The 21,082-nt window shown below is 38.5% G+C and overlaps 1 protein-coding gene across 1 annotated transcript in view; it reads left to right on the forward strand.

Annotated features, from left to right (window-relative positions):
* Positions 1 to 427: 427 nt before the first annotated feature.
* UBE2Q2 (ubiquitin conjugating enzyme E2 Q2) overlaps positions 428 to 21,082 on the forward strand; it is a 65,500-nt gene continuing 44,845 nt past the window's right edge. The window contains exons 1-3 of the mRNA XM_024768978.1: positions 428 to 645; positions 11,062 to 11,163; positions 15,477 to 15,581. Coding sequence (XP_024624746.1) covers positions 457 to 645; positions 11,062 to 11,163; positions 15,477 to 15,581 — 396 coding nt within the window. The 5' untranslated portion in view covers positions 428 to 456. The remainder of the gene's footprint in view (positions 646 to 11,061; positions 11,164 to 15,476; positions 15,582 to 21,082) is intronic.

The raw sequence follows: 21,082 nt of genomic DNA on the forward strand, positions 1-21,082 counted from the left end.
TGAGCAGAGTCCGGCGAGAAGGTCTTGGCAGGAACTCAGGCTAAAGTGGTGGCTAGGTGACTAGGATGAGAATAGCGGAGATGAAGCTAGGTGGGCCGATACGGGTCCCGAATGCTCCTCACAGCCCGCAGTCTCCCACCAGGGAGGGTCCGGGGCTGGGTCAGGTGAGTGGGTGGCCCGCTCGTAGCCTCGCGGAGCACCGCCCCCAGGGGCCGGCGCGCGTCCGCTGCCCCGCCGACGTGGCCGGCGCAGTAGGCCGCGCACGTGTCTGCTCCAGGGCTGGGGAACAGGGCAGCGCGGGGGTCTCAGGTTCCTGGTGATCAGAGGGCCGGGGCGCCTGCTGGCCCGAGCCTGGCGTCCGCGGGCGCGAGCAGAGCAGTTGGGCCGGGCGGAAGGGGGCTGGGTCACGGCGAGAAAAAAACCTTCCGCACCCCTCCCTCCTGAGATGAGGGGAAGATGTCCGTGTCAGGGCTCAAGGCCGAGCTGAAGTTCCTGGCGTCCATCTTCGACAAGAACCACGAGAGATTCCGCATCGTCAGTTGGAAGCTGGACGAGCTGCATTGCCAGTTCCTGGTGCCGCCACCGGCGCCGCCGGGCAGCCCTCACTCCCCGCCGCCGCCGCTCACACTCCACTGCAATATCACGGTGAGACGCCCGGCCGCAGCCCTGTAGGGCCGGGCCGGGGAGGAAAGGGGCGCCCAGAGTCCCTGGACAAAGGGGAGCCTGCCCCGGAGAGGCCCCTCGGACCCCCGGGCGGGGCGGGCCCGCCCCTTTCCCCGGAGAAGGGCCCGGCCCAGCCCCGCCGGGACTGCGCGCGGCTCGGGTGGGAGGAGGCGGTCTGCTCGTTTCTCCGGCTCTTCCCGCCGGCCTGTTTGGGACTCCTGGTCCCTCTCGGCCCCCGTCGCCGCGCCCTGAGGTGGAAGACCGCTGCCGGCCGAGCCCTCGCTGGGTCGCCATGGCCGCCCACAGCCAGGGGCCTGCCTCCGGGGCCGCGGTGCGGCGGGTCGGCTGTTGTTTGAGCCCCGGCGGGGCAGGCGAAGGGCCCTCAAGTTTGAGCGCGTCCTTCTCGAGTCAGATTTCCCTGGTTCCTCGTATTCCCCCAATTATATTTTAAGTTTGTGCTTAAGGAAAAGCTAACATTGAAAACTGACGCATTTGAGGAAAAAAAGTTTAGAATGCAGCCTCTGGCACTGTTTGAATTATCCCCTTCCTGCTGGCCTGGCTCCGCGCTAACGCGTTTCCGAAGGCGCATTGGACCTTGGATGCGGCAGGTGTTCTGGGAGTATGTTTGTGCAGCCCCTCCTGTGGGTAAGCCGTTCAGATTAGGAGCTGGCGAAAGGCGATACGTGCCCAGGTCTGCTGCCCAGTAGGATTGTTTTATGTCCCAAAGCCGAGAAGACCCTTTAAAGCTCACTCTTTAACTTCATCTGAAATCTCGTCAGAAACGCGTAAAAAAAAAGAAACGTTAAATAAGTTTCTTCATAAAAGTGTATGATGAGGCTGTTCGTTGTGAAATTGACTTAGGGTATTGGTCCATACTGCGGAATATGCCTCTTATAACAGGAGTTAAGGTTTCACGTTCCTCTGTAAATATGGCTAAAACCGAGTCTGGCGTCTTTAAACTCCCTTTTGTTAAGTTAGTAGGTACTTAAGTGCCTACCCTGCAGCGTACCTGGCGCTCCGGAGTCTGTAAAAGCCTTGAAGTTATGATAATTAACATTAAAGTGTTTTCAGAATACTGGGGAGCAGGTGTATATTTCAGAAAAAAAAAGTTCAGTAAAGAGCTGTACTCAGGTGTTCTTTTCTAGGCGCTGGTTTTGCACAACTGGGTAGCGCAGTCCCTGCTTTCAGAACTTAGTCTTCTTGGGGGAAGAGTTTTACACAGCGAAGTGTGACCAGGTTCTATGGTATCATCATGAAAGCCAAAGAGAGCAATTAACTTTGACTTTGGTGGTGGTGGGGTCGCTTCACAGAAGGCCTTGAGGAGAGGCTGATTGTGGAGTTGGGCTTTCATAGGTGAGTAGAATTTTGGAAGGGAAGGAAAGGGCATTTCGGGCAGAGGAAACTCCATCCAAAAAAGACAGCAAAGCTTGAGAAAATGTGGATTGATTAGGCATAGAGAAGTTATAATGAGTCTTGAGAAGCCCAGGATATAGGCTGGTGAAGGTGAAGATTTTCCAAGAATGGAAAACAGGAAGTAGTAGTGAGCATGAAGTAGGTGATAATAAAGAGACTGGCTAGTCTGAATGATGATTACTCTGGTACAGGTTCAGGTATGGCCAGGAAAAAGTAGGGCTGGTTTCAATGATAGAGTGAACTTGTAGGCTTGTGGGCGAGCTGCTGAGTTAGGTAAATGGGAAGATGTTTTTGCCATCCAGGACTAGGAGTGGTTCTGTACAGTGGGTGGCATTAGGAAAAGTGTGTGGTTTTGGTAATCCCAGTGGGGGTGGGATGGTGGTGTTGCTGTGCTGTGCTGGCATTTAGTGGCAGGGGTACAGGGATGCCAGATGTCTTGTAATGTTCAGGCAGTCTGCCACGACAGAGAATTACCCCACTTCAAATGCCAGCAGTGCCCTATTGAGAGCCATATTGGAGGCTGATGGAGTCAGCTGCACAGAAAGATACTGAGTGATGACCTGGATTAGGAAGTGGAACAAGAAGTGAATTAGAGGCACCTGGCAAAAGGAGGTTCTGGTGGGGACTAGTATAATGGTACCACTAATACAAACTATTCAAATTGAGATGTTAGTGAATTATGACACATTATCATGGTAGATGCTCAGTGTATACGAATGTGTGTTAACATTATTATGGAGAAACATCAAACATATAAAAAGTTGAATAGTGTGGAGAACCTCCACGTACCCAGCCTCAAGAGTGATAAACTTTTGGCCAATCTTATTTCATCTATACCCCACCTTGGATTATTTTGAAGCAGATTCCAGACATATCACTTCATCTGTAAATATTTCGGTGTGTATCTGCAAAAGATAAAGACTCTTTAAGCATGGCTGAGCGTTTAGATAAAATCACCATAGTTTGCTCTTGCTGATGCCATTTTCTTAGAGGGGAAGGAGCAAGGAAAAAATGGGGCTGGATTTCATATGTCAGGACCTGTCTACTGTGTTTGATTTGCTATTCTCTAAAAAGTTTTAGCTCTTAAAAAATAATAATAATTTTGATCTATCTTTTAAAAAACTTTTCCTCTTATTTCCTCTTATTCCCATATGTTTATTGAGCTCTTCTACATGCCAGGCCCTGTCTTCTCCATGCTTATCAAGAAGCATCCTTAGGCAGTTTCTGTAATGTTTGAGTGAATGGTACCTCACTAGTTGTTTCCTTATACACCTGCATGTCAGTTTCTGAGTAGTCCTCTGAAGATATTTGCCCCCTTTTTCTTTCAGCCTTCTGCATCAGCATTTTTTCCCATGTGGAATGTGCCCCTTACCCTACCCCAATCTGTCTTGACATGTCTGACCATCCCCAAGGCTCTTCTAGTCATAAGCTGTTTATGCTGATATCTATTTCCTTTCCTGTCTTCTATAGTCCTTAACTGTTTATTGCTTTGGTTATGTTTTCTTAATATTATAATAGTTGTGGAGTTTTTTTTTTTTAGTTGTGTAGTTTTTAAAAGCCTTTTTTATGGTGGCAGGGGGGAATATTCTGTAGTTATATTTTTCATCTTCCTCTCACTAAATGCTCAGTAAATATTTGTACTATTGATGATATGGCCACCATTTTAGCTATATTCTGTTGGAACAAAAATCTTAACTACCATGTAAGTTAACTGCCAAGAGTTGGTCAAAAGGGCAGAGAAAACATCAAGAAAGTGTCATGGGTAGTGCATAAATATTTAAAAGGCCACTTAGGGTTCGATAGGAAATCTGCAATTTGACTTCACATGAAAGCGTTTTAAGAAGTAAACAAAACAAAACAAAAAACAAACCAAAAAAAAAAACAAGGCATAGATGTGTTACTCTTTAGGCCAAGGGAATGAAGTTAAATTTTTTTTCTGTTTTATAAATTTGTCCTAATCTTAAGTATGAAAGGGAAAGAGTGCTATTTTCAACTTCAAGGAGTCTTTTTTAAAAAATTTGTTTTCTGTGAACTCATGATATGAAAGTTTGTCATGCAAACTTAGAAGTATTGTCTTTCCATTTTCAGTAAATAGATCTAATTGCCAGTCAGTGCTAACATCCAGTTATGATCACACCTAAAATCAAAGCAGCTCGTTTTAATAACTTGTGCAGCCTTATTGGGAGCTAGTGTAGGACTTTGTTTTAGTCCTTTTGAAATATTTAGCATACCTTGGCAACTCCATTACTCCTTTTATGGACTTCTTGGCATTTGGGAACTCTTGGTAGGGAATTGCTGTTTTAGAGTGAGAAATCCCCCCCAGGAAGTAAATTAGCTGGTAAACAAATAAAACCTCATAGTACTTTATTATTTGTGTAGCATAAATCATTACTCTTTCTGCCTGAGTGGCTATTTGCCAGGCTATTTGTGGTGGAACATTTTTTAAATTAAATTTCTATTCATCATTGCCAAAAAGGTTACCCCCCTCCCAACCCTAACAGCAAGATACTAAATTAAAAATGTTAGAGCTGAGAGTTTAGGAGACGGAAAAAAATTTAGTCTTTAGTCATTGGGACCTTAAGCAAATTACTACTTTCACTGTATTTTTCTATGAAATAGATAATACTTTTTGCCCCACATGAGAGCATATATAGGAAAGCTCTTTAACATTGATAATGATCTCTACAAATATAAAAGTGATGGTGTCATTAGCAGCTGAATAACACTTTTGAAAATGCTTTTTAATAGCTTTTCATGGGAAATAAACCAGTGCTGTTAATTTCTTAATTTTTCTTGTTTCTAGTCTTTACATTGATAAAAAGTAGCCCAGAGAAGGTTATACAAAGGAAAATAACAAAACTTGACTAAAGAGCCCAAGACCTTTTCTTTGGTCTACTCTCCTGGGACAGATTACTTTTCCAAATTGAACTCCTGGAGAATCTTTTGGAAGTATCACAGCTGTCATGTTAAGCACCTCAGTGGTACTTTCAGTCCAGAGGAATCATTGTTTCCATTCATTTGACCAATTTATAATATAGAGTCAAATTCCTAGTTGGTATCTCTCTTTCCTCATCCCCATTTTTATGCCCTTCCTTGAAAGGAACAGATACATGAAGAGAGGAGACTTAGATTTCCATTTTGTGAATGGTGTATCCTTTAGTAACTTGTTTTTTTTCGTTGTTGTTGTTAAACTTCCTTAGGCCTGGAAAAGGATAGTATTAGATAAATGTCAGCTAGTTGAGGGGTGGGGAATTGAATTTAGTGGGGAATTGAATTTAAATAGTCCCTGCCAAATAAAGCATTACTGGAGAGCCAGAGTGGTGAAGCAGAGGTCCCTTTTTCCAAGGCCATTGTAATAGTGTTCTGTGTTCTCTTCTGAAAGATCATTCTGAAAGACAAAGCGGACTCAGAACCAAGGAAACCAGTGGTTTCTGCAGATTAGGTGGTTTGAATTCTCTTCAGCACTTTTGTTTTCTCTGCCTCAGTGCCTTTAGAATGATGTTTTGATTAGCTGTAATTTGCTATTCAAACAAACATTTAGGAATTTTTTTCAGATCACAGGGGTATATATGCATTTTTCTTTTACCAAATGTTAGTGTTTTTACTCTGCTTCTCTGGGCTCTGGTCATGTTAGATATTTAGTTGTATGTTATTTACTTGTAAAATGATTATCAGGGAGCAATCTCTTTTTCTTCTTTTTTTTTGGGTAGCTTTTTTATGTTGTCAGGTCATTTAGAATTTTATTAAGCTACGATATGGTAATTCTGTCAGTTTATTTCATTCTCCATCCCACATTTATTGAACGGCAAAGTGTGAAAATAGAGTGTCCCATAGCTGTTCTCCAGAAGAATTAAAACTGTTTTACCTTTGAACCTTCAACAAGAAGTATGTGTATCAATTTTCAAAAAAAGTTAGGATACAGCCATCTCCAAGGATTTCATGTCATTTGGAAAAATGCCGGAAACTGAGCATTCTGGCAGGCAGTTTTGCTGGCTGGTGCTTGATATAGAGCCACACATCGGTCTCTTAGTGGATTTATGTGGAAAAATAGGTAAAGCTATTTCTGAACAAGACAAACTCCTTAGGCAATGACAAGCGAAGAGGTTGGTTTGATTTACCTTGAGTTATGTTGCCTTAGGTTAGGACAACACAACATTTTATGGTGGCAGTGGCCGTGGCGGTGAATTTCTTTGAAATTTGTCCACTTATGGTAACCTTTATGGTGGTGGTCACAGACAACTTCATCCTTCAAGCCTTAAAATCACTATAAAACTAATAGTAGAATTGAGGAAAAACAGGGTCCCTGCGTAATTAGATGCTTAGATAATTGTCTAAAATTTTCATAACTGGCGAGAAAGAGAGGTGTTAGAAGCACTTAAACATTTAATGTAAGGAAAGCTGCTTGAACTTACACTGGGATTTTAGAGCACCATCTGTTGTTTAAAAATTGTATATCATGGGTCATTTTAAAGAGAAATAGTAAGGAAACTATCTTTTCAAGATAGATACAAAGCTTAGTTGTTAACCTTGTAAAAATTTAAAAGCTTGAAGTATATGAGAGGTTGAAAGCATTAATGCTTAGTTTTAAGTATTGGTGACAATTTTAGATGCCTTTCAAAGTATGTAGATTGTCTTCTAAATATTACACTGAACAAGCCTTGACCATGATGTGAAATTTGTGCTGAAGATTCAGTTTCCAGAGGTGGTGGTAGTGGATATTTTATAATGTGGAAAATAAGACATTTAAGAAGTGTAAAAACCAGATAAGCAAAACTAGAAAAAAAAATCACCTGTAATTCTACCACTCAGAAGACACCACTGTCAAAATTATGGTACATATCTTGTCATGTGGTCATCTTTTTTCTCTTATGTTTATGTAGATTTCCTCTCCCTTTAAAAAAAAGTCCGGTTATTTTGTTATCTGATTTTTCACTCAGTAGTATTGTAGACCTTTGTCATAAACTTTTTTCCTCCAATGTCTTCAATTATCATGTGCTGTTCTGTTACATGACTACAGCATTGAGTCAGTCGTGTCTGCTACTATCGGTGGTTTCTGTTTTCTTCTATTTTAAGTAATGCTTTGAGCTTTAATAGCTAGAGCTAAATCCTTGTGCATACAGGTAATATCCTTTGAAATTTCCTAGAAGTGGTAGCTTTCTGTTCTTGTTGATGAATTGGTTTTTGGAGATGTTGTAACAAATTATATTGTATAGGAACTTTTTTTTTTCTTCCAGGTAGCAGCTTTTATTAGATTGGTAAAAACGTTAGCAGGTGTGAAGTGAAAGGGGCGTTCTCACAGTCATGGCACAAAGTATAGTATAAATGTCTATGACCCTTTAGAAAACAGTTTGGTTTCTTTTAACCCTCTCTATTTTGGCAAGATATATGCTGGCTACCCCGGTTGGCCAACATTGTCCTTGTGATGCTGGATCTCCAAGAAAGACGGCTCTGGTCCCAGAGAAGACCCAGATTTGCCTGGTTTAGCTTATCTGACAGCTAACCACTGGGAGTAGGATAGGCTGGTAGAGACCTGTGATCAGGTTTTGGGTCAAGGGAGGCAGGTAGGAAGATGGGAAGGAGATAGGAAAACTAACCTCAGTAGAACCACATTAATATAGAATGATAAAAGGATGTTTCTTCCAAGGAAGAAATTCTGAGAGTGAGGGGGAAAAAGGTTGGGAGATAGGGGGCAGGCAGCAGTTATCAAGGTTTTTTGGAGTCAAGACTCTTTTACACTATTAAAAATATATTGAGGTCCCAAGGAGCTTTTGTTTATGTAGGTTGTCAATATTTATCATTAGAAATTAAAACAAATATTTAAAATATTCATTAAGATAAACTCATTACATGTTAATATAAATGTTTTTGTGGAAAATGACCTTATGCTCTAAACCAAAAAGTTTTAATGAGAATAGTGGCACAATTTTACTTTTTTTTTGCGATACGCGGGCCTCTCACTGTTGTGGCCTCTCCTGTTGTGGAGCACAGGCTCCGGATGCACAGGCTCAGTGGCCATGGCTCACGGGCCCAGCTGCTCAGTGGCATGTGGGATCTTCCTGGACTGGGGCACGAACCCGTGTCCCCTGCATTGGCAGGCGGACTCTCAACCACTGCGCCACCAGGGAAACCCCACAATTTTACATTTTTTGAGGTAAATCTCTTTGATGTCTGGTCTAGCATTTGCTTCTGCATTCAATCTGTGGTGATATGTTGTTCTGGTTGAAGTAATAGGAAGAAAATCCAGCCTCACACCGATACTTGGTTGGAAAAAGGAATATTGTGACAGCTGTTTTAGATAGTTGTAGATATTCATTTTGGATACTCTACCCAAACTTGTTTTTTTTCTTGAACTTTGAATGGATCTTTTACCCATGATATTATGGCATCATGCATTGGTCATTTGGAAAATATTGGTTCACTGAAATCTTCTAAATGTTGATACATTTTGTTAGGTGACATGGAAACATTATGTTCATTAATATCACCATCAACCTCATCATAATACTGTTAGGAAGCTGTCAGGTTCACAGTGGTAGATACAGGTTTTGCAAAATTCTAATTTTTGCTTGAAAGCTTGAATTTTATCATTGGCAATAAATACTGTCCTGTGTTTTCCTTGAAATGACAGGCTCTCTTCATTCTTTTTGGAGAAAACATCTATCAAAAATCCAAGTTGGAATAACCATTGTTTGTCAGTCATTCTTTCAAGTGAAAATTGTGTCCTGTGAAAGTGGTTAGTTCAGCTCACAATTGTCATACAAGTGCTTTTTCTCATGTGTTCTGTAGGAGTGCTCATGTGTGCTTCACATTTCATCACTTGCAATATTAAAAAGACATAAGGATTGAGATTTAGTAAAATAACTGCCTCATCACAGACACTCATAAGTGAAATGCCTTTTTTTTCTTTTAAACACCTTGAATGACTGGTGGTGAATACCATGTCTTCAAGTATAGTTTGGTGTCACTGCCTTTATCTGTGCTAAGGTACCAGCAGTTAGTTTTACCCATCATTATGTCTGCACCATTGGTACAGATGTCAATGTGAAAAAGGCAATTAACATCTTAGTATTCTTGTAGAAATAGTTTGGACCTAGGAGTCCAAGGGCCCCTCTTGAGAACTGTTAACATAGTTGCTTAGACCTAGTATATATCCTGTCTTCTTTTGTACAGGATTAGAAAAATATGGCATAGGTAGTAACTGATCTGGGTATTTCTTTTATGTTTTTCTCTTTTTTTGCAATTCTCATAATATGGTTTTGAGGGGTTTTAGTCCAGAGCAACAATTCATATATTTTCTTTTGCTTATGCAGAAGTTTAATCTACATAATGAAGCTGAGAATTTAGTGCTTTTTTTTTTCTTTTAAGGCTAAAGAAAATACAAATCTAAAACAATAAAAATGGTTTAGATGGTGTGTTCTCAAACTAGGCTGAAGAATTTAAAGAAAATGTAATAAGTAATTCTCTTTAAGAATAGGATTAATTTTGAAGACAGTCTGTTTACCTTTTAGCCTTAAAGAGGTTTGGGACACAGTAAGAGTTTGAGGAATGAGAATACAAAAATAAACCATTACTGAATGGATATAATGATGTCCTACTTCAATACAGTTTTTCTTTCTTTAATGAACATTTTGTAAAATGCTTTAAAAATAATCAGCTTCTGTGGCTCCAACTATATTATAATTGAGATTAGAGTTCTCAAAGCAATGCTTCTTGAAACTGTTTCTGCAAAATTGTTGTTTCTCTATGACTAGAATCTAACTGTACCTAATACTAATAATAATGGCTTTTCTCTAATACGTAATAGAAAACAGTACAAATGAACAGAGTAAATGTCTGTTATTAGGTGGAAACATGTATAAGGGTGTGACTACCAGGAGGTTAAGATTATTGGAGCCATTTTAGAGGCAGCCTATTACAGTGTTCAAGAACATCATTGACCTGGATGAGCTGGAGCACGCAGACAGTAGCTGTACAAGGAGAATGCCTGTCTCAGAGCCCAACTCCAGTGGCTAGTGAGCACTATGACTAATGTCATAGTGGCTAATGTAGGCCTAAGACAGCTATGTTGCTGTCTGTTCTGCCTTTCTAACACCTTGCTGTCTTGAAGAAGTAATCTTAACCTCATTTAAGAAATTTGTCCTTTAGAAGCCAGAGTCTTCCTTGCAATCTAAGAAGGGATGGGAAATTATTAGGAAAAAGGCAAAATTAAATGGGATTGATTTTTAGGGGCCAATAAGGGCCAATTTTCTATTGGAGAGAAATCTCAAAGTAGCTTCTGTAATTACACTACTCAGAAGGCAAGTAGTATAGTGAGTAGAAGATTTAAAAAATCATTTTTAACATTTGTAAGGATTTAAAAACATGTGCCTAGATATGTATTTGCTTTATTTAAAAAAATTCAGAGTTAGATCTCATCTAGATAAATCTTAGAAATGTAGTTTTATTATATTAAAAGGCAAAAAGTAGTATGGTTTAACTCTGTAGACTACTTCAAGGTTGGGGTTTTTTAGTTTTTGCTTTTAATTTGTTTTTGCTTTTTGAGGGATTTATTGTGATTCCAGATTTTAAAGCCCTTAAATGTTAAAGCTGGTGAATCCAGGCCATGATAGACCTTTCTTTGTAAAGAAAGGAAGCCTGTCTTCCTTGGTGCTTGCATACTTTTGATGAAACATAACTTTTGCAGTGTATTCTCTTCTGTTTGTTTTAAATCATACTGCTTACTGGGTAAAAGTCCTTTTTTTTTTTTAAGACTAATAAATTATGTAACATGGAACAGGAAAGATTAAACTGTAAAACATAATTTTTATTTTAAAAAATCCATTAAAAATTTTGTTTCTCCACACATGGGTTTTAATGTGTTACTTTTCTTTCCATGATATGCTTTACTTAAATTTGTGGTCATCTTGCCATTTAGTGGTAAGGTTTAATTGCATATCCAGGTTATCCTGTCTGTAAATGTGTTTAACGTAGGTGTCTCTGTAACAGGAATCTTATCCATCTTCTTCACCAATATGGTTTGTGGACTCTGATGACCCAAATCTGACATCAGTTCTGGAACGTCTAGAAGACACTAAGAACAACAATTCGGTGAGAAAATAAGCCACACTACTTTTTGTTTCTCATGAACATATAGAATTTAAGTGTTAAGAGGTAATATGATATAGAAGCCTGATTAATGATTATTTGATAACCTGGTTTTTAGCTCCTTTAAGATTTCTCTTTTTTTTTGTTCTTCATATTCTACTGTTTAATACCTGGTTTTTCATTTTTATTCCCCATAGGTATAGTCTTAATTTAGATCAGGAATTAGGTGGTCTCTTTTCCATGAATCCTAATCCTTAAACTAAGCAGGCCGTTTTGGTTGGGACCACTAGCCAAGGTAGGAAGTAGAAAAAGGGAAAAAGATCAAGGTAGATGTGAGGGGGAGATAATGACAGAATGACACCAATTGCTGTTTCTGTCAAGACTCTATAACTCTGAGGTAAAAGTCAAAGGTATATAAATAAAAAGTTATTTTCTAATATATAAAACAATCTAACTTTCCATTTTAGAAACCTGGTTTCTTTGATTATAAAACTATAAGTGACCATTGTGAGAGAACTAATAAAATTAAAAACAACAAAAAAAGGAAAATAGAAATCTTATTTTCTCTACCTGATACAACCATTGCTGACATGATGGCTATTTTTTATCGGTATTTTTTTCCCTTGCTAGTAAAATACACATACTCTTATACATATGTTTAAATAGTTGAGGTTATGTTTTATATAATTTAAATGCTTTTTTAAAGTTAACATTATCATTACATTTTTCCACGATGTCACAAAGTCCTTACAGAAAAATACCAATTATTATTTGCAGGTGACATGATTGTTTACCTTAAAAAAAAAATCCAAAGGAGTCAGCTGAAAAAGCGATTTTTAAGATGACTGGTTAAAAGTTCTATTATATAAAAATCAAGTTTTCCCAAATATCAGCTATAATCAGAAAATATGGTGGACAAGTATTTTATTGACAACTCTAAATACCTAGGAATAAGGTTAGGTGTGCAGGTTTTGTATCAAGAAAACTACAAAAATTTGCTGAGTAAAATGAAAGACTTGACTACTGTGTTCCTAGATGGGCAGACTCCATATTATAAATATGTCAGTTATCTTATAGCTTCATGTTAGTTTATAAATTGAATGCAATTCTAGTAAAAATCCCAACAGATTTATTTTTGGGACTTGACAAGTGACTCTAAAGTTTTTGAAGAGTAAATAATCAAAAACAATAATGGAGTTGAAAAAAAATGAGAGACATGTCTGACCAGATATTGAATAAAATAAAATATTGAGTACTGGCACCAAACTGGACAAGTAAAGGCAGTTAGAAGTTTAGAAACAGAGTCATGCAATTGAGAATTTAGAATGAGTTAAATTGAACCAAAATACTCAATAAGGAAAGGATAGATTATTAATAATAAATGGGAGAACTAATGATTTGGGGAATTCAGAGACTTACCTCAGATTTTTGTCACCATAAGTTAGAGTGGTTTAAGCACATCTATCCTTAAAATTAAGAACAGAAGAACATTGGTTTATAGAGTATTATAAGAGTAATAAGAGAGCCATGAAAGTTAGAGGAAAAAATTAAAAGCTAGACAGGCATATGTTCACATCTCCAGCAGGGGAGGGGGCAACAGGACAGGTAAAGAGATCCCGGATAGACTTAGCTCCCTTACTGCTTAGGAGGTTGCCTCTAAAGATCTAAAGGTGTAAGTTTTGTAATAGTAGAAATGAGTGGGGTTATTTTTTGATGTCTAAAGTATCCATCAAAAAAATGCTCATAAAGTAAATTGACATAGGATATAAAATGGGATCCAATTTTATAAATAAATATTTACATAAAAGAAAAAAGCCAAAACTCACGCTTCACTCTTTCTTATACTCTCTGCCAGTTATTTTATAACCTAGTTTCTTGAATAAGAATAAGCTATATTTCCTCACCTTTAATTCATTATAATCTGGATTCTGCCATCTTTGTTGTACTAAAATTTTTACTTCTAGTTGCCAAATCCAGGACTTCTTTTTTAGTCCTAAAGTTTCTGCAGCATTTTGATACTGTTGATTCTTTCCTTATTGAAACATTCCTCCATTCAACAAACACGTATTCCTTATTGTCCACCAATAAAGAGCTGGTTAAATAAAAATTACTGTATAGTTTTATGATAGAATATCATGTTGAAGTTAAGAAGAATGCAGCCAGTCTTTCCACAAGAGCACATACAATGTTCCAAGATATACTAAGGTGAAAAAGCAGGGCATAGCATATTGTCTATAATCTGGCTCCTTTAGTATACGAAGTAAATAAATAAATAAATAAATATATCTATGCTGGATTATACATACCTTATTTTCCACCTGGGTGGATACAGGAAACTATTAGTAGTAGAATGCAGAAAAGTATTTTTTTAAAAATTGGCTTCTATGCCAGGCTTTGTGGTAAGTGGTGGGTATAAAAGACAAGTCATATCCCTGTCCTCTGGGAACTGATAATCTGATGAGGATTTCCATCAGATCACTGTCTCCTGTTTTTATCTCTTATTATTGCCTTGCCTTGGTCTCCTCTGAGCTCTTATTCCTTGGTCTGCCTCTTTCTTCTCATTTTGTGCTTTCTCTGAGTAATCTCTTCTACCCCCAGTACTTAAATCATGGCCTATATTCCAGTGATTCCTAAATCTGTATCTCTAGATAAAATTTATCTCCTGAGTTTGAAACCCATTATCTGTCTATATATCACGTAGATCCAGGGAATCTTACTCAGATGTGCTGTGGCTGTTCAAAATGATTACATCTAAATTTAAACTCATATACCTCTTAGTACTCCACCTCCCGCATCATGTTTCCCCTCAAAAATTCTCTCTGTGATTGTGAATGGGGCAAAATGAAATAATGAAACTTGTTACCCATGTCTGAAGCTGGGAACTATCTTAGAGTTCTTTTTTATACCAGTGTTTCCTGACTCCCACCCCCTCAACCCCAGACTATCTAGTAAATTTCTAAGACCTGTCCATCTCCCTTCTATAAGTATTTCTTAAATTCTTCCCCATGGTCTTAGTTACTTCCTTCGATCCCTCAAACACTTTTTTGGGTGGACCGTGAAGTTGAAATTCCTGGAAGCTGTGCTGCCCTGTTTCTTAACTGCTTGGTGCATCTCCACCACGCTGCTGTCTTTCCCACAGTGCTACCGTAGCTCTTCCTGTACCAGGGGTTGGAGTGTCGGGTCTGTGTCCAGCTCACCCTGCCTTGTCTTTGTTATGTACTGAGCACAAAACAGAGCTTATTGGATGGATAACAAATCCATGGTGGGGCTTTGCTGCTTTTTAAGCTTGAGGATATTTTTTTATACTAATTTACTGCTCAACTTTCCTCATTTTTACTTGCTCCATTGTCCACTTTGGAAAGGCTTGTTCTTTGCTTTGTTTAACCCATTCTAATTCTGTCTTTTCCTCAGTCCTTCATAAACCTGCTCCTTTCTCTTCATCTCTTTTCTTGCTTAGAGACATCCAGGAAACTGTTCCTGACCAAGTGAAGTAAGTTAACTTACTTGCTGCCAATCATGGCTACTGATAGTGACCATTCTTCTTAAATCATAATTCTAAACTTATACATTGAAAACAGTTTTTTAAACAATGAAAAACATGTTTGTGCACATAATTTACCTTGCTTACTTAAAGTAAATATGCTTAAAAATCTGGATTTAAAAATGGAAATGAGTTATTCTTTGCAGTTTTCCTAGTAAGGTCTTTTTTTGTTTGTTTAGACAAACACTTAAGAGCCTACTAAATGTCAAGTGTTTTCACAGAAGAGTTCATTTAATTTTTACCCTTATGAGAAGGTTTTAATTTCCTTGTTTTATAGATGGGGAGACTCAAAACTCAGGGCGTTAGATACTGTATCCAAGGTCACCTGGATTCCAAGGCTCTGTTTGCTAGACCACATTTGCCTCTACTTTCAAATGAATGACTGTGAAATATATAATTTTATAAACCGTGTGCAGCAACACTGCCTCTGTTTTTTGTAGCCTCATTAATGTATTAATGTACTCTTGTAAGTTACTAAGAAAAGAAGTTAACAACTGAAAATTAGACAATGTCTGGAGCTCCCCTTCCTCTGCCATTTTGTTGATGTCATTCTGCTAGGTATCAGTTGTAGGGATTGCACTAAAGCCATAGTAACTTTCTTACACTAGCAGCCCCTAAAATATTTTTTAAAGACTGTTATTTTATCTGTAGGCTGTAATTGAGCAGTAATAAACTTTTCTCATTTCCTACTGGATTAGTTACAGTAGTTATAGTGTTATTCATGTCTCTAAGGACTCTTTAACATAATGCTTATTTACTGAAATGTGTTTTGTAGCTTCGTCAGCAGTTGAAGTGGTTGATATGTGAACTCTGCAGATTATATAACCTTCCTAAGCACCTGGATGTTGAGATGCTAGATCAACCACTACCCACGGGTCAGGTAAAGTAAAAATTCTCTAGTGTTCAAGAGCTAAAATAAATTGTCTCAAGCACAAGTAAAACTAGGATGATTTCTCATTATTATACAACTTATTTAGAACTTAGTTTTTGTTTTCCTGTTGAATTGTTTTGTTTGTTTTAGGTACTAAAAATAACCTTTTCATTTTTGGGAGCTGCTCTTATTTACTATGACAGGCAAACAGTTGCCTCCTCCCTACCACCACCTTTTTGTTAATGTTCCTGGTTTCGATAACTGTTCCTTGCTTCTGCAGTTGTTTGCTTTTGTTTATTCACTTACCTTCACCTGGAATGCCATCTCTCTATACCCATTTGTGCTTCTTAAGTCCTAACTCAAATGTTATCTCCTCCAGGCAGCAGAAGCACCCACTAGCTCACCACCACTTCTAACCTCTCTGGATTTACCTATTTAGGCATAATTTATTGATTTGTACTATAATAAAGATTTAGCTTTTATACCACCCACTTACCCACCCACCTCCCCTTCCTAAAACATCATTATATTTAGTAATATGAATAATCACCACTTATCATTAGGACTTTGTAATGTAGAGTTTTATATTTCATCTGTACAGTTTTTTGTTTTGCAATGTTTTCCTTATAATAATAATTCTTAGTTAAAAAATTTATGTTCTGTCTCTTTTCTATGAGATCTCCCTCTCTTCTGGAGCCTTTGGCTCTTCTGCACCAGTCTTGGCAGGTTCTTTTCTGGGCTGGCTATTAAGCTGTCATATTGAAATTTTTCTTGTCTCCTCTGCTGGAGTAATAGATCCATTGTTTCCAGATTTCATGTCTTCTTTCTTGGCTTACCTTTTCTCATTTTGCCTGAGTAAAATGATTTTACGCAAGTAAAATCTTAGAAAAACGTCAAGGGGTAGTACATTTTCTGAGTTCTAACTTCTTAAAAAAAAAAAAAAATATGTATAGCCAGACCACCATGGGTTTGAATATTGGTTTAATTACCTAATTAGCTTGGGCTAATTACCTAGCAATATGTACATCAGTTTCCCATTTGCAAAATGGGGAAATGGTAGTAATACCTATATTTGGGGAGAGCTATAAAGATTAAATGAGTTGATGCATGTAAATCATTTAGAGCAGTTCCTTTATTGGGCATAGTAGATGCCCAATAAATGGGAACTGCCTTCACTTGACTGATAGTGTGGTTGAATATATAATTCTAAGTTGAGAATAATTTTCCCTGAGAATAAATGGTAACCGCTGTTGTCTTCTAGTCAATGGTATTGAAGCCTGATGCCATTCTGAGTCTTAGTCATCTCTGTGCGACTTCGGGACGCTTTTAGGACTTTGTCCTTTCCCTGCTGTTCTGAAATACCACAGTGGTGTACTGAGTTGTTTTGTTTGTTTGTTTGTTTTTTCCATTTTTGTTGGGTACTCAGTATGGATGGACCTTCTCAAATTTGGATTCTTGAATCTTTCTTCTTGGGTAAATGTTCTTGTATTTTTTTCTGTGGTAACTTTCTCCTTTCCATTCTTTATTTGTTCATTTTGGAATGCCTACTAATAGGATTTTAGACCTCCTCATTTGAGTCTTTGTATCTCTTATTATCACTGTATTCTGTCTCTTTGTCTTAATTTCAAATTCTGGAACGTTTTTCTTATCTTTCAACTTCTGGAAATTTTATTTGAACAGTCATAACTTTAAGTTTTATTTTGGTTATTTATTGCTGCTTAACCAGTTACACTAGAACATAATGGCTTAAAACAGCAGTTCTATCTCGCACGACTGTGTGAGTTGGTTAGGCTTAGCTGGACAGTTTCTCTGCTGACTTCACTGTGCAGTCAGATAGTGGCTGGGACTGGTAGTTATTTGGACACATGACTGCACTGAAATGTCCAGCATGCCTTCTTCATTCACATGTCTGGTGCCTTGCTGTTTCCTCACATGGCCCTTCTGTCCACATGACATCTCCTCATTCCAGGGTCTCTTTACGTGGCTTCTCTTTATTTAGGAAGGTAGTCAGAATTTTTATTTTTGGCTTCTAAGAGCACAAAAGTGGAAGCTGCCAGGCTTTCTTAAGGTTTAGATTTGGAACTGGCCCAGTGTCATTTCTACCATGTTTATTGGTTAAAACAAGTCACAGGGCCAGCCCATATGGTGGGAGGGGTCCATATAAGGGATGAATGCTGGGAGGTGTCGTTCATTGTGGGTCCTCTCCAAAGATGAACCATAAGTTCTTGTTCTCTGATGATTCCTTATTGATAGCATTCTGTTTTTGTTTTTATCAATGTAATATATTCGTGAGTGTCTTTAAGGAGTTACTTTGATACTCTCCCTCAAGCATCTGTTTTTCTTTAATAAGTTTAATAAGTCTTTAATAATTTTTTTTTTAGTTTATCTTGGTCTTTTTTTTCTTTCTGAAGACTTTCCTCATATATCTATTTATTCTCTTTTGCTTATTCATGTTTTTTCCTTCTTTTTCTTCATTCATATTTGAGAGAGGTGTACTGAAAGGCTGATTGGGAGTTCTTTGTTGCCAAGACTTGTCAACTGATCGCTTTTAGGAGGTATTTAAGCTGACTTCAACCCCCTATCCCCCACCCCCTATTTCCTGGCATAATCGTAAATGATGGCTGGAACTATTTGGTTTCTCTGGACATGAAACCTTATAATCTCTTGCTTGAGGTAGATATGTATGCCTGAGTTTTGCTTAAGGAGAGCAGTGTGTTTTGGTGGCTGGACAGTTTGTTCTGTATATAGGCTTTCAGTTAATCTACATTTTCAATCCTATCCATCACTCCTGCTGTCGAATGTACCTGGTGTCTGAGTCTAGAGCCTCTCCAGGGTGCTGTGGGACAAATTAGCCACCTGATTATCGCCTATCCTATGGCTTTACTTGTTTGCTCCATTAATTACCATTCTTCCATTCACTGTCATCTTCTAGCACGAGTGAATTCTTTTTTCTGCTGGTAGCCCCCTTTTATTTTTTGTTACCATTATGTGTTTGTACAGTGTTTATTCTTCATCGTATGTCTTCATTGTAATTCTAGTGGAGCCTCAGGAAAGAGATGGGAGAAGAATATATTTTATGTTCAATCTGCTTCTTTAGAATATTTGCAACTTAGGTTTTTAACTTAATATATCCTGGACACAGTACATATAGATCTACCTTGTTTTTCACGACTGCATTTAATTCCATTCACAAGATATAACTTGTGAATTACATGAAGAAATTTCCCAATTTTGAGTCATCCTTGCATTCCCATAATAAACGTTCGGCACCTACATAGGTTGGTAGTTGGGGGTGGAACACAATAGATGTGATACTTTATTTTTGGATTTTTCTACTTTAAGTGAGATTGTAATATAGTCTGTTTCCCGTTAAGCTCTTCTTGTTTCATTTTGGTATCAGGGTATAAGCAGTCTCATGACTTGGGAAGCTTTGTGTTTTTTTTTTGTTTGTTTTTGTTTTTGTTGCGGAACGCGGGCCTCTCACTGTTGTGGCCTCTCCCGTTGCGGAGCACAGGCTCCTGACGCACAGGCTCTGGACGCACAGGCCCAGCGGCCATGGCTCACGGGCCCAGCCCCTCCGCGGCATGTGGGATCCTCCCGGACCGGGGCACGAACCCGTGTCCCCTGCATCGGCAGGTGGACTCTCAACCACTGTGCCACCAGGGAAGCCCCAAGCCTTGTGTTTTTTTCCTAAGATCTAGAACAGTTGTAATTTTCAACTGGGGGCAGTTTTGCCTCCCATGGGACATTTGGAAGTATCTGGCTATATTTTGGATTGTCACAGCTGGCCGGGTTGGAGGAGTGTGCTGTTGGCTTTTTGTGGGTAGACAGGATGTTACTAAACATCCTGCAATGTCAGGACAGTTCCCCACAACAAAGAATTATTTGGCCCCAAATATCAATAGTTCCAAGGTTGAGAAAGCCTGATTTAAACAAAGATCTGAACCTGATCCGTTTTTCTCTTCTGTGTATTAGTCTATTTAGATTTTCCATTTCTTCTGTCAGTTTTAGTAATTTTAGATTCTAAAAAATTGGTGACTTCATCTATACAGTTGAAGCTGTTGGAAAGATGTGCAGAGTGTTCACTTTCTGCATCATCTTCATCTGTGGTTATAATCCTGAAGTTCCTTGATTACTTGTCAGAGGCTTGTCTGTTTTATTATAATGGTCTATTGAAAGAACTGGCCCTTAGTTTTATTTGTTAAATTGAATGTTTTTATTTTTCAGTCCAGTCTTTTTTTTTTTTTTTTAATTTTTATTGAGGTATAATTGACATATCACATGATATTAGTTTTAGGTGTACAGCATCATGATTCAATATTTGTATAGCAGACTCTTTTTTTTTTTTTTTTTTTTTTTTTTTGCGGTACGCGGGCCTCTCACTGTTGTGGCCTCTCCCGTTGCGGAGCACAGGCTCCAGATGCGCAGGCTCAGCGGCCATGGCTCACGGGCCCAGCTGCTCCACGGCATGTGGGATCTTCCCGGACCGGGGCACGAACCCGTGTCCCCTGCATCGGCAGGCGGACTCTCAACCACTGCGCCACCAGGGAAGCCCCAGTCCAGTCTTAATAATGTCTCCTTTTACGTTTTTAGTTTACTGGATCAATATGATTTAAAGTGCTTTTTTATCAAACATGTAAGGGTGTTTGTTTTTTTCCAAGTGCTGTTTGACTTTATTGCACAGGTTTTAAAATTTAGTATACTTATTTTCTAAATAGTTTGTGTTTTCTAAGTAGTTTGATTCCATCTCTTGTTCGTATCACTCTTATATTTTACAAGAAAAAGTTCGAAATAATATGTATTGAAAGCATATAGACATAAGTTTAGTGTAAAAGTTATGGTGAATACCTGACAACTATACCACCTAGCCACCACCCAGGTAAAGAAATAGAACATTGCTAGCACTGCAGAATCTTCTGCAGGCTCCTTTCAGATTATCATTCCCTTGTACGCTAACCCTCTCCTTACTTTTCTCTAGTCTTAGCACTCATATATGCAACCCTGAACAATATGGTTTAGTGTTGCCTGTTTTTTGAGCTTCATATTAAGTTATACTATGTAGTCTTTCATGTTTGTCTTTGCTCACCATTGTGAGTATATTCATTTATATTGTGTGTAGCTGTAGTTCTTTTACATTGCTGTATTTATTCCATTGTTTGAATGTACCATAACATACTTATCCATTTGACTGTTTACTGACATTTGGGTTAATTCCAGTTTGCTATTAGGAACAGTGCTACCGTGATTATTCTTGTCTGTAGTACACGGTACACCCGTGCAAGTATGTCTCTGGGCATGTATTTAAGAGTGGATTACTGGGGCATGAGGGTCCATTTCTTCTTAAATTCAAGAATTACTTAGAAAAAAATGTTTTTAGAGATTTTCACACAGCTTTGGGGTTTTTCGTTTTTCACTGTGGCCAGAGAATATGGCCTGTAACCTTTCAGCTGCATTAGCAGCAATTGCTTAGACTTAACCATTGATAGGGGTTGCTGTTGTCTCCGCTTATT

The sequence above is a fragment of the Neophocaena asiaeorientalis genome, unplaced genomic scaffold (genome assembly GCF_003031525.2).
Source record: "Neophocaena asiaeorientalis asiaeorientalis breed wild unplaced genomic scaffold, Neophocaena_asiaeorientalis_V1.1 scaffold879, whole genome shotgun sequence".
Lineage (NCBI taxonomy): Eukaryota > Metazoa > Chordata > Mammalia > Artiodactyla > Phocoenidae > Neophocaena > Neophocaena asiaeorientalis.